Raw genomic sequence first — 12,758 nt, forward strand, 5'->3', positions numbered from 1 at the left:
TCTTCTTCTCCTTCTCTTCCCTCTCTCACCCACCCACACCAACACAACGCGAATCGCGCAGCAACTTTCGTTCGCCAACAAGCAAATCCAAGGTACGTTGACCTCTTCTTCAGGAAGAATTCAATCAACTTCTTCTCCTTTTTTATTTTATCCGGATCATCGTTCCTGACATGATACAGCACGCTTCGCAACACCTCTCGTTCATCTGATCGACACTCTTTCGACCATCCCATTTCCCAACGTAAGTTGAGATCGCCAGCATCACCATTTCCATCTCTGTACCGTCTCAAGCCGATTGAGAAAACCTTTCCATCTCGTTCTCTGTTCACAATTGCCCTCATTTCCCTGTTACCTGGTGGGCAACTTAGAAGAGAAGATCGAGCGATCCCATTTGCCTCAATCTCTCGATGTTGTGATTTCAAGGGCCATACTGATAGCACAAACACCCACCTTCACTTTCCTTTCCTTTCCTTTGATTTTCTGGCGAATCATGTTTCTCAGAAAATCGAATTTCCCCTTCGCTCCTTCCTCCTGTGTAGAATTTGCACCCTCCAGCACAAATTTCTATTCCCCCATCCGCCTTTGTTGATGCGCTGTTTTTCCCATCCTCCTTTTTTCGCGTTCCTTCTCTCACTAGGCAACTCATCCACACTTCCACACTCCCACAACTTCACCCTTTCAACCTCTTCTTTCCACCCACTTCACTCACTTTTCTTCATCACCAACTAACGGCAAATATCCTTTTGCAGACAACACTCACTTGCCATTCATCTCCTTTCTTCCACAAGAAGAGTAAGTTCCATCTCTTTCTCATTTCTGTCACTTACCTTTGCGCTGGTCCTGTTTTTTGTGCATTTGGCGATGCCTCAAAAAATCGGGATCGCCTCGACCAGAAATCAGACTTCATTCCTTTGGTGGCATATGTATTCTTCTTTCTAGACAATACTGACAAAGGTCCTAGATTCAGCCATCGTTCAAGAACAAGCTACAAGGACGCTCGCTTGACATCATGATGCGTATGTCTCATTCCTTCAACTTCAGTATGTATGAAAAGAAGAAAACCACTCACAATAAAATAGCCAAGCGTCCCAACGACAGCTACCGCACTCACCGCGGTTACTACCGTGAGGATGACGACCTGACCGTCACCGAGGGTGCCATCCAGCGTGAGCGCAAGGATTGGAGCACCTACCGCAAGACCGATACCTTCATCGCCATCTTTGGTGCGATCTTCATCGCTACCCTCCTTGGCGGTGCCATTGCGGTCGGCATTTACTGTAAATACTCACTTTCGCGCATCTCCTGATTAGCGTCTCAGTTTTCTGACAATAACATATCTCAGATGCTACTGGTGGTTCCCCCAACTCTCAGGTCGGCCAGGGCTCCAATGCCCACATCGTTCCCCGATTCGCTGGCATGAAGTACAACTCCAACGGCACTCAGACCCACGGCATGAACTCGACCCTCTCTGGCATGGCTACCACTGGTACCACGACTCTCTGCGAGGATGAGGCCGATGAGACCATTACCGTTACTCAGTTCCTGGGCAACACCAAGACCGCCTCCGTTGACACTACGATTACGACCTACGTCCAGATGACTCTCACCCAGACTCTTCACAAGTCTACTCAGGGTACTACCGTCTCGTCTGCCAAGCCCGTCAACGCGACCCTGTCCGGCTCTTCTATTGTCTCTCTGTAAGCTCTCCCAACCCTTTCCTTCTTCCCAAAAGCCAAGTCCCAAATACTAATGGCCTTTCCAGGTCTATTCCAGTTGTCACTGAGGTCATCACTACCTCTGTCACTGAGACTGAGTTCCACACGGCCACTGCCCACCAGAGTAACGTCGCGTCCGAGTCTTCTATCGCGTCTACTAGCGAGGCTGCTTCTGAAGTCGAGAGCTCTTCTGCTCAGGTCACCTCGGTCTTCCTAACCAAGACCCTGACCCAGACCCGCAAGACTACTGTCAAGGCCTCTCCCATGTCTACTTCTGAGGAGTTCTCTTCCACCACCACGGTCACTCCTACGACGGTTATTGAATCAACCATCTACGTCACCGCAGAGCCCCCAGCCTCCTCCACCCAGGCCCAGTGCTCCCTCGAGGTCGAAGACCATACCGTCTACGTCACCGTCACTGAGACCGTCACTCCCAGCCCATCCGGCTCTTTGAGTGCTCAGTCCAAGACCTCAAAGACCTCGTCCAAGACGTCTTCCTCCTTGGCTCCCCTTTCCGATGCCACCGACACCATTTCGGTCACTTACACGGTCACGATTGACAGCCTGACTCCCCCGACCAATCGCCCCATCTTCAGCCGGTCTTCCTCCAAGACCTCTTCCACGCTCATTTCCCACTCCAAGTCGAAGTCGACTGTCATTGTCACCCAGGTGGCCACCCAGACCTTCATCGTCTCCATCGGTAACGGAACAACAGTTTCTTCCCAGCTCGCCCACGTCGGCACTCCAATCTTTACCAACCTCCCCTCCTCCGGAACCGCCCAGGCCTCAATCGCCACGGACGTCGTCGTCATCACCAAGACGATTACTTCCAACGTGTTCCAGACCGTCAGCGCCTCTTCCTCTTCGCCCTCGGCCGATGTCCAGACCGATACCCAGACCTCCGTCGTCACCGTCACCGCCATCCCCTCCTCTAGCTCCTCCGAGTCTTCCCAGTCTGGCAAGTCATTGATCACCACAATCTACCTCACCGATCGCGCCACCCAGACTGTCACGATTGGAGGCATGGCCACAGTGACCGTCCGCCCCGAGCAGTCTAACTCCTCCGTCTCTGGTCCCTCCAACTCCACCGGAACTGAGACCAAGGTCATCACCAAGTCCGTGTCCAGAGTCGTCCACACCCGTACCACCACCGTCAGCGGCAAGATCTTTACTTCCCTGATCACCGTCTACAAGAACGTGACCGCCACCGCCACAGTCGGCGTCTCCTCGTCCTTGTCTGGCTTTAGCAATACAACGGTGACCGCTACCGCGACTGCTACCTCTGTGTTTGAGCTGCCAGTCACGGTTAACACGACCATCTACATCACCGGCACGCCCATGATGCACCCCACCGCCCCTAGCACCTCCCAGCCTCTCTTCTCCAACGGAACCGCTGCGACCTCTTCCACCAGCCAGGTCCTGACGACCTACTACTTCCCCACGCTGACCTCGACTGTCACTGAGCAGCCGATGAGCACCAGCACCGTGGTCGTCGTTTCTGGCGCAGACAAGCACGCCGAGGCCATCATGGGAGGCTGCAAGAGCTGCACCATCTTGCTGGCCATCTTTGTGCTGGGCCTGATGGTTCTGTTCTAAGGCGCAGTTCCCCATCAACTTTTATTCTTCATTGTGTGTTTTTCTTTCTTAGTTTCCTTTTGCGCTTCATGTTCTCTCATCACTCTTTCATATGGGAGAACAAGCAAGGAATACTCCTTTTTTGTGATGCTTTTTTTTTTCTTATGGATGGATGATGGATTGATACCCCTTCATCTACGACACGGGCTACGAATAACGGATTATCACGACTCTCATGCGTCATGGACTTGGTACTTTCGGCACGGGGAGGAAACTGCAGAGAGTCTGCTCTCTTTCAATATATTGGAACCACTAGGCTAGGGAAGCTTCTGGGTAACAAAGGGACTTTGATATCCTGGGTTAGTTTTGAAGGTTGGAGAGGATCCGGTTTGGAGGGGGCGATTTGGCTTGCATGGACCAGTGCCTAAATAATACCAGGACGCGCATTATTTAAACATGATGACTGACCCCTGTGACTTTTCCTGATATGACATTGTATTCATGACGACTTGAAGAGGAGGCTCGCCATAGAACGTATAATTCCACCTCCATCTCCCCCCGCTCACTAAGGTATCTGAAAAGCCCATTTATAACAATAATAACAACAATAACATTGGCAAGATACTATTTATTCGTTCTCATCATCTATAAATCTAAAAAAAAACGACATCACTCATCAATTCAGTTATGAGCAACCTTCAAAATCGACTTCTCCATCTCTTCAAACGCCCCAACAACAGGCTGATACCTCTGGAAGATACCGTCCTTGAACCCCTCATCAACCTTTTGAATCGCCCCCTCCTCCCTCCACCGTTTCCCAATCAGCTCGTCAAACGTCTCCCCGTCGCCCCTCTCAAGCGCCCAGACGGCCTTGTAAGCACCCCCCAGCGCGCACGCGTTGCCGCCCACGTCGAGCTTGTACACCCCCTCCGCCCCGCCCAGCACGTCGCCCATGACCCGCGCGATCGCAGGGTTCAACGAGCCGCCGCCGACGAGGTAGATCCGGCGCGGCTGCGCGGGCACGCCGTCCTGGGAGCTGTGCACCAGATTCTGGCTGCGCAGACGCATCGAGAGCGCCTGCGACTCGACAATAATTCGCGCGTCCGTCTCCTTGGACCACGCCTCCTTGGCCTCGGCCAGGGAGCTTCCGTCCCGGTCCGCCGTGTACCGCCACGTGCCCGCCTTGATGTTGGGCACGATCTCGGGGAGGTCAAAGTACAACCCCAGCTTCGCCTTGTCCGCCTCGGAGCGCGCGTCCAGCGGCGGCGTGTCGAGCACAGCCTTGTTGAAGTTGGCCCAGGGATCGCCGCCCTCGGGCTTGGGGAGAGCATCGCGGACGCGCTCGCGGGCGAGCCCGCCGTTCTTGTAGCAGAGCATGAACATGTACTGACCCGGCGTGCAGGGGTGATTGAAGAAGTGGTACGCCGCGTCGGGCTTGTAGACGGGCGTGACCATGAGGAAAGTCGACGACGTGCCGAGCGAGACAATGGCGTCCATCGGACGTAGCGGGAGCGCCAGGATGGTGGCTGGGTTATCGCCCGTAAACGGCGCGACCTGGCAGTCGGCGCTGAAGCCGTAGCGTTGGACAAAGTAGGACGAGATGGCGCCCATCGAGCCGCCTCCGTCGTGGCGCGGCTCGCCGAGCTTGGAGCGCAGGTCCGCGACGCCGGACTTGGAGCCGGCGGTCAGCTCCAGCAAGGGCTCGCTCCAGGTGCCCGCGGGTATGTCCCACAGGTTCATGCCGCAGACGTCGCTGATGTCAATGGGGGCGACGGCGCCGAGGAGGACAGAGGCCAGGAACGAGGAGACGAGGGAGATGCGGGACGTGGCGGCGTACATGTCAGGGAGCTTCTGGCGGAGGCGCATGATTTGCGTGCCGGTGAAGCGCTACGGGCATATGACGTCTCAGTAAACTACTCACACAACAATACCACATGATGATGATGATGAAAAGACGAGCTGGAGAACGGAGCAACGTACGTGGTGGGCAGCGCTGCCAGTAACCTCAGCCAGCCGCTGCGCCGTCTCAAAGTTGGCATCAAACTCATCGCACTGCGCCTGCGTGCTGTGATCCTGCCAGTTGGGCGCATACGGGTGCGAGAACGCCTCCTTGAGCTGCTCGACGAGAGGCTTGTCGGACTGCAGGCCGCTCAGCAGCGTCTCGGCGTTCCTGCTCCAGTAGGTGCTGCCGTGCTGCTGGCACGAGCCGCTGATGCCCTTGATGCGGTCCATCGGCGTCTTGGCCTGGAGACGGCTCAGGACGAGATCAATCGCCTCGAGGAACAGTGCAACGGGCGCGTAGACCTCGCCCTCGGCCTCGTTGGCCAGGACGCCCTTGTGCAGGCCATACTGCTTGCCAAGGTCGGCGTCAAAGTCGACTTTTGCCTCGGAAACGACGGTCAAGTCGGACTGGACGACGATTGCTGAGACGGGTTAAGATTGGATTTGAGGCATTGGATCTGATGAAATGGACGTCGTGGATAGGCTCACCTTTAAGCTGTTGGGTCGACAGGTCGAACCCGAGATATAAGGGACCGGAACTCATGATGGGAGGAGATGAGGTGAGATATCGCGCAGCACCCGGGAAATCAATTAAGTATTGGTCTATCTCAAATATTTCTAAGCAAGCAAGAAAAGGCCAATCGTCATATGAAAAGGAGAAATGGACACAGATCACCCGGTTATCTGGGACAGTTGACCGCTGCCCACTACTTTCTACATCACATTGACGTGGGGTGTGGGCATGGAGGGGCACACTTGGGACAGGTGCATGGTCCCTCAGCCTTGTGGCGATTCAGGCTAAAAGCGGGCGGACCAATCGTACAATTTGCGACTGATGCGACAGATAGGCGCGCCAATGATAATGTGAAAGCCTGGACGGAGCCAAGGTAGCCTTGTCCCCTCGACTCGGGGGTCGGGAATAGCTCGTCCCGTCTTCTATGCGCCCTGCCGCCCTGCATACTGCGCGTCTAAGGGTCCCCGCTGTGTGGAACAGGCTTGTGAGATTGGTCAGGGTACCTTAGACAGACACTTTGACGACAAGCAATCCATACCACACCTTAATACGAAGAGACATATTTCAAGACAAAGCAAATCTGTTATTCGATAGACAAGAGGTATAAAACAAAGTCTCTTGAGACGGACGGCCTGTCGCTGGCCTTTTGTGATCTCTCCCTAAACGCCGCCCTGATGCAAATGGATGCCTTGGAGGACTCTCTCCAAGAATGCTCTCTATACATGGCAAAACCACCCCGTAGACCGAAAAAAAAGAAAGATTGTGGCTTTACCACGCTTCCAGAAATGGTAAGGAAACCAAGGGTATCTCATCGTGAACGGCAAGCTCTTCCTCCGACTGTACAAAGGGCCCGGCTACCTTATTCGTGCTTGTGACCATTGCCATTGGTGTGGCTGTGGTCCTCGGCCTCCTCGCTAGCCTCTCGGTTGGCTTCTCCGGGGATGAACTCGTCAAACTTGCGCGCAACCTCGGTCTCCTTTGGGACGAAGCGCACTTTGATCCTCCGTACACCCCGGACCTTGGCACCGACCAGAGTACGGACTTGGTCCTCCACTTCTCGGACAGCCTCGACTGACCAGGCTCCGGGCACAGCCAAGTCGATGTCCACCAGGTAGTTCTGACCAGACTTGACGCCAGAAACGTTGCGGACATCAATCTCGTGGCCATCTGTTACGTCGGAGAGACTTCTGAGGACGTATTTGTGGACGTCTCCCTTGACTTCGTCATCAATGGCTCGGTCGGCCAATTCGTATACAGAAGACAAAGTGTTCTCAGCACCGGCCTTGATGACGAGGAGAGAAATCATCAGGCCACCAACGGGATCCAGCCAGGTCGCATCCTTGAAAAAGTTTGCACCCAGGATAGCAAGCAGTGTGACAATGCCGGTCCAGCTGTCGACACGGTGGTGAACGGCGTTGGAGGCGAGGACGGAGGACTTTCGTTCGACGGCGACTTTCATGGCTATTTTGCTCCTTGTCAGCTTTGTTCCCCGCAGCACCACCAAACAAGTAGTTCTGAAAGGATTGGGGGCGACTGTGCTTACTAGCTCTGTACAACCACTCCTTGATTGCGATGGTGCCAAGAGCCAACCAAGCAGCGTGCAAACTCGGAGTAGCATGGCCATGGCCATGGCCGTGGCTGTGGCCGTGGTGGGCGTGTGCGATGGCCTCTGCAGCAGCTGCAGGGTCGAGGAAGAGATGAGCGTGGAGGGTGATCAAGCTGCTCCAGCACATGAACAGACCACCGCCCAGAAGCATGCTGGAGACACCTAGAGATCCCAGACTCTCAATCTTGCCGAAACCAGTGGGAAAGGCGTCGGTCGGGGGTTTCAAGCTCCACGAAACAGTGGCCAGCGTCAGGACGTCGGATGCCAGGTCAGTAAGACTGTGCCAGGCATCGGCGATCATAGCCTGGGAGCCAAAGGCGTAGCCACCTGCACCCTTGGCAAAGGCCATGCCCAGGTTGGAGTAGAGACCGATGCGGGTGATGCGCACGCCGGCGTCGTTCTTGTTGGCTGAGGTCAGGTAGACATTGTCGTGGCCGTGGTGGTGGTGGTGGTGGTGATGATGACCGTGGCTTTTGCGAGACTGAGGCGCGTTGGCGGTCTTGGTGGCAGTGGTGGTGGAGGACATGATGACAGTTGCTGGTAATGAAGGGGAGGAGTTCTTCGCAGCCGTCAAGGTGTTTGTGAGGTGAGGAAAGGAAGGGGTAGGAGACCGGAGGTGGAGACGGGCGGCGCTGGGGGTTAAGTAAGGATCACAGGGAGAGGCGGCCGGGCTGGACGTTTGATAGACGCGGAGGGAGACGCGGCGCAGATGTGGTTGAGGTGGCCTAAAGGGGTAGGCAGAATTGAGGCAACGGAGGAGGGTGTGCGTTCCCGTTCCCGTTCTCGCAGACGTCACCCTCGCACCTACAGCGGATAGGCGGCAGAGCAGTGCCGTGGGACGCTTGGACGGGGTCGACATGCCTGGGCCGAGTGAGGAGTGAAATATTGCCCTCGGCTGTGTTTCTCTGCCTCGCGCTTCCTCTCTCGCTGTCTCTCAGCGCAGGGTCAAGGTAAATTGTTGTGGAAGGGGTGAGGGGACGAGTAATGGGTTGGCTAATTGCAAGCAGGCCGGGGACGCGTACATGACAAGCCAGCCGGAAAGCCGCGACACACCGAACTGGACCGTACCGTGCGGTAGGTAGGTACGAGTAGGTAAGGCAGGTAGGCGGAAGGCGGACGGAGGAGGAGGGGTGGGTGTGTGGTCCAGGTGGAAGGGGAGAGACGGAGGGAGGGAAAGTGTTACGGGGACCGATTGGGGTGCAGCAGGCGTAAGGTAAGAACGGGGGGTATTGAGAGTTAGTTGGATTGGATTGGAGACTGGACAGGACCTGGCTTGGGACCCAAAACGCAAAGGAAGCAAAGCAAGCACAAAGTGCCAGAAGGTGTGCGCGTGTGTGTTGTGCGAGACTAGGTGTGTGTCTCCAGCAAAAAGAAAAGAAAGGCGACGCGGCAATTCGTTGCAAGGAAGGCCAAATTTTGTGACAAGGCGAGGGTCCGGCAGCGGCGGTAGCGTAGCGGCAGGGCGGGTTGATCTGATCTGCTACACAAGTGACTAAGGTAGTACACCTAAGGTGCCTACGGATACCTACTAAAGAGACCCAAGGTCCGAAGTATTCACACTGCAAATACATGCGGAGACAGTACAACTGCTGCGGTCCTGTTGGTTTGCTGTATAGGGTACCCCTACCTTTTGCTTGTCCACCCCCGAGTCACCGATCCGAGCTAAAAAGGCGGTGCCTGGCGAGGATGGGATGGGCGATGGGATGGCATGGCATGGCATGGGAGTGATGGGACCTGAAGACTGAAGTGGGATGGAGGAACTGCCATGGTTGGAGGATGCCACCACCACCAACGGTCAGACTTCACAAGGCGAGGGTCGACTGAATCATCCAGGGACACAATGCGGTACGAAGCTAAGGTACGTACCCCTAGTCGTCCACTGGTCGGCGGCCAATTTCTTCGAAACCAACTTGCCAGACTGTGGACAGCTTCCCTATCCGTTTTACGAATTTTGCGCCCCGGCGGCGCCGGGAATTGCTATGGGGAAGAAGCTTGGATTTTCTCTTTTGACCTTGCGCTACGGCAACTCTTCTGCTTCATAGTCAGGTAATACAGTGTCAGAATGCTTACCTACCTTAGTGTCTATTGACTACCTATGTACACCAAGTATTCATACACTTTATGCTTCTCCATGCAGCACCCGTCTTTACTTGAGGTAAGCCACGGCATGCATCAGCCACGCCTGCCCATTACAAGATCCCTCACCGGCTATGGAACTCGGGACTGCTAGCAAATAGGCTCCTCCACCACGGGTGATTTTCCTCTTGTGAGTCCCTTCGTAACGGATCCAGCATATCCCACCGGGTTGTGGTTCCATGCAGAATGCGGACGCATGTTCCATCTTCGCGCATGTCCTGCCAACCAAAGAACGGGCATGGTCCGCTGCAACCACCGTGCAAAGAACCAAAAGTGACGATCGGGCTGTCTCTCTCCAGAAGTTAACTTCGTCCTCAAGCTGCAAACCCTGAGGTGCGGTCGAGTCGACATATCTTTGGGCAAGTTGACCACGCAAGAATCTTTCCCAGACGATGATATGACAACCGCCAATTAAACGTTTACCTCGACTCTGAATATCCGTACCTCCAGCTCTCTGGTAGTCATCTGGCACAGGGTCGTCATTATCACAGATGCCAAAGGTGATGTGGCCCGTGTCAACGCCAGACCTCTATTGTAAAAGGGCCTTGTTACCTAAGCAGATGCCTTTGGTGGGCTTGGTCATCTTGTGGGGCCCAATGGATTCGCAGTGCGGGCTGGTCCTCCGAATCATGACGAATTGACCACTGATAATGAGATCGCCCCCTTCAACTCACCATGCAGCTTCAGCCTATCGCAAAATTTCATTTACACGCGCTTGTCAGAAATCTCCTTCCGTCCCTTGATCAATTCTGTTGTAGAATCTCGTGCCGGGGTAACATGCCCACATAACGAACCTCTCACAACCCCTTACCCGTTGAACTCCTGCCTCTCTGAGCCTCCGCCGAGCCCACGTACATCACTCCGCGCTACCTTACCTCACCCTTGAATCTTGAACCGCTCCAGAGTTCCCTCCCACATCCCGACAGTCTTACGCAACGCAAGGCAACATCATCGCCCCAATGCGCAAGCCTCTTATGCGCATTCCCTACACGGAACTCTTGGCCCCTCCCACAACCCGCCCAAGCAGCGCAAACACCATCCCGGGTGCTGTTGCCGCTCTCCAGAACTTCTTCACGGCTCCGCCTCCAAAGGGCCTGCCGAGATCGACCGTCGTACTGACTGGAGCGGGCCTCTCCGTCTCTAGTGGGCTCGCCGACTACCGTGGAGTCAATGGCACATATCGCGTGAACAAAGCCTACCGCCCCATCTACTACCACGAGTTCCTCGCCAATCACGAAGCCAGGAAACGGTACTGGGCCAGGAGCTTCTTGGGCTGGACGTCGCTTCACAAGGCGTCGCCAAATTACGGGCACTATGCCATCCGGGACATGGGCCAGATGGGCTTGATTCGGGGCGTCATCACGCAAAATGTCGACTCATTCCACTCGAAAGCTCATCCTGACATTCCAACTTTGGAGCTGCATGGCTATCTAAGATCCACAGTCTGTGTGACTTGCAGGAACGAATACCCCAGGGACGCCTTCCAGGATGAGCTGGCGAGGCTGAATCCAGCCTGGGCTGCCTTCCTCGTCGATGCTTTAGCTTCTGGGGCTCTCGACACGGAGAATCCTGCCGAGCGCAAGGCCAAGGGCATCAGGACCAACCCAGATGGAGACGTGGATCTCCCAGGCGCGCCTTACACCACCTTTAGATATCCAGCTTGCCCGCACTGCCTCGCGAAGCCGCCGTCCACGCCCGACGGTACCAGACACGTCGTTGAAGTTGACCATGATGGTGCGTGGAAATCCACCAGTTCCGGGGGGGTCTTGAAGCCCGCCGTGGTCATGTTTGGTGAGAGCATTGCCAGCGACGTCAAGACGGCAGCCGAAGAGGCCATTGACGGGGCGGGCAGACTTCTCATTTTGGGGACTTCGCTTGCCACGTACTCTGCATGGCGGTTGGCCAAGAGGGCGCTGGATCGCGGCATGCCCATCGCGGTGGTGAACACCGGAGGCGTACGGGGCGAGGACCAGATCTCCGCTGTAGAAGACCCGGAGCCCACAGGCGTTCGAGGAGTCCGGACAGAAGTATCCACGGATGTCGTGCTCCCCGCGCTGGTAGAGCAGCTACGCCAGCTGCCGGAAAGCGCTTCGGGTCCGGTTGGAACCGTAGGAGCGCCCAGAGAGAACCATGGTGTGTTCAAAGATATGTTGTCATAGACCATGATTTGTACCAATCCAAAGCGTTGCCATTCAAAAACTAGAAAAAGCTCGACATGCCTCGCGCCGGTGGCCCTGCGGCTTCATGCACCACCACAGCTGCTTCGGCCTGGCTCTTTGCCGCGGTCTCCGCCTGCCGCGATTTTTCCTGCTTCTTCTGTCGTGACACGTCTTCTCGTTCAATCTCTCTCAGCACTAGCAGCAAGATTTTGTCAGCATGGTTAACGCGATGTGCGTTTGTGGTGTAAAACGTACTTTCCTCCCAGTCTAATTCTTTCTGAGGGTCGCCCGTACCCAACGCCTTTTCCACATCAACCTTCTCGCCCCTCTGCAGCTTTTCAACCACCTCGCGCAAAACGCTAATGCGCACGTCTGCCTGTCGCGAGAACGCCTCGAACGCTTGCTTCGTCGACAGCATGTTGATGGACATGGAACCGATCAAGAGGAAAATGACAATGTAGAACGTGGCCGGATTCCACTCCTTCTTCCTCTTTGGCTTGACTCGCTTAATCATGGGATCGTCGGTGAGCTTCTCTTCAGCCCTGAACGGCTTGGGGATGAGGCCCTTCCAAAAATCGAGCTGCGCAACCGTAGGAAGGGAGCTCGACTGTCGCGCCTGGAGGTAGAAGGAGCGGTTCGCAGCATGTGCAAAGGCCGCGGCGCGGAGGCCCTGCGGTGCTGCAAGCAGCCTATGGGCCGCAACTCGAGACATTTCGGGGCAAAGGGTCGAATTCCAAGGTACAATAGCACACGTCGTTCTCGCTATGCTGCCGTATTCGAGATGGATGTCTTTTGGAAGGATCAAAAAAGCTCGGGAACCCTTCGCGGTTCCCAATTTCGGATGGACCGTGCATCGATGGTCCCTGTTGCACGGACCGAACCGGGATTGTCGTTGCTCCGGGCAACGACCCGGGGCATTGTTTAGCGAGACCTGACAACTGCCAACTGCACGCTTTGTGGACTTGTATGAAGTCACACATGAAGCTACCAGCAAACGGCCATTGATTGCCCAGGTTTGCATCAAGCTCGATTCCATTTCTCTTCACAAAAGA

General features: G+C 55.4%; 5 protein-coding genes across 5 annotated transcripts; 2 read left to right on the forward strand and 3 right to left on the reverse strand.

The window, feature by feature from the left end:
• Positions 1 to 1,009: 1,009 nt before the first annotated feature.
• CORC01_09066 (uncharacterized protein) lies at positions 1,010 to 3,311 on the forward strand (the record flags this gene model as incomplete). Its single annotated transcript, XM_022620696.1, has 4 exons — positions 1,010 to 1,016; positions 1,080 to 1,277; positions 1,343 to 1,697; positions 1,763 to 3,311. The coding sequence occupies 4 exons, from the start codon at positions 1,010 to 1,012 to the stop codon at positions 3,309 to 3,311; spliced, it is 2,109 nt and encodes a 702-aa protein (XP_022472795.1).
• Positions 3,312 to 3,971: 660 nt separating this feature from the next.
• Positions 3,972 to 5,835, reverse strand: CORC01_09067 (D-xylulose kinase; the record flags this gene model as incomplete). Its single annotated transcript, XM_022620697.1, has 3 exons — positions 3,972 to 5,177; positions 5,271 to 5,713; positions 5,781 to 5,835. 3 exons carry the CDS (start codon positions 5,833 to 5,835, stop codon positions 3,972 to 3,974), a joined length of 1,704 nt encoding a protein of 567 aa, XP_022472796.1.
• An 829-nt stretch (positions 5,836 to 6,664) lies between these two features.
• Positions 6,665 to 8,270, reverse strand: CORC01_09068 (cation efflux family protein; the record flags this gene model as incomplete). Its single annotated transcript, XM_022620698.1, has 2 exons — positions 6,665 to 7,266; positions 7,349 to 8,270. 2 exons carry the CDS (start codon positions 8,268 to 8,270, stop codon positions 6,665 to 6,667), a joined length of 1,524 nt encoding a protein of 507 aa, XP_022472797.1.
• A 2,236-nt stretch (positions 8,271 to 10,506) lies between these two features.
• CORC01_09069 (Sir2 family protein) lies at positions 10,507 to 11,706 on the forward strand (the record flags this gene model as incomplete). Its single annotated transcript, XM_022620699.1, has 1 exon — positions 10,507 to 11,706. One exon carries the CDS (start codon positions 10,507 to 10,509, stop codon positions 11,704 to 11,706), a length of 1,200 nt encoding a protein of 399 aa, XP_022472798.1.
• A 40-nt stretch (positions 11,707 to 11,746) lies between these two features.
• CORC01_09070 (uncharacterized protein) lies at positions 11,747 to 12,418 on the reverse strand (the record flags this gene model as incomplete). Its single annotated transcript, XM_022620700.1, has 2 exons — positions 11,747 to 11,901; positions 11,962 to 12,418. The coding sequence occupies 2 exons, from the start codon at positions 12,416 to 12,418 to the stop codon at positions 11,747 to 11,749; spliced, it is 612 nt and encodes a 203-aa protein (XP_022472799.1).
• Positions 12,419 to 12,758: the final 340 nt, after the last annotated feature.

Source organism: Colletotrichum orchidophilum (assembly GCF_001831195.1).
Source record: "Colletotrichum orchidophilum strain IMI 309357 chromosome Unknown Scaffold_80.1, whole genome shotgun sequence".
Lineage (NCBI taxonomy): Eukaryota > Fungi > Ascomycota > Sordariomycetes > Glomerellales > Glomerellaceae > Colletotrichum > Colletotrichum orchidophilum.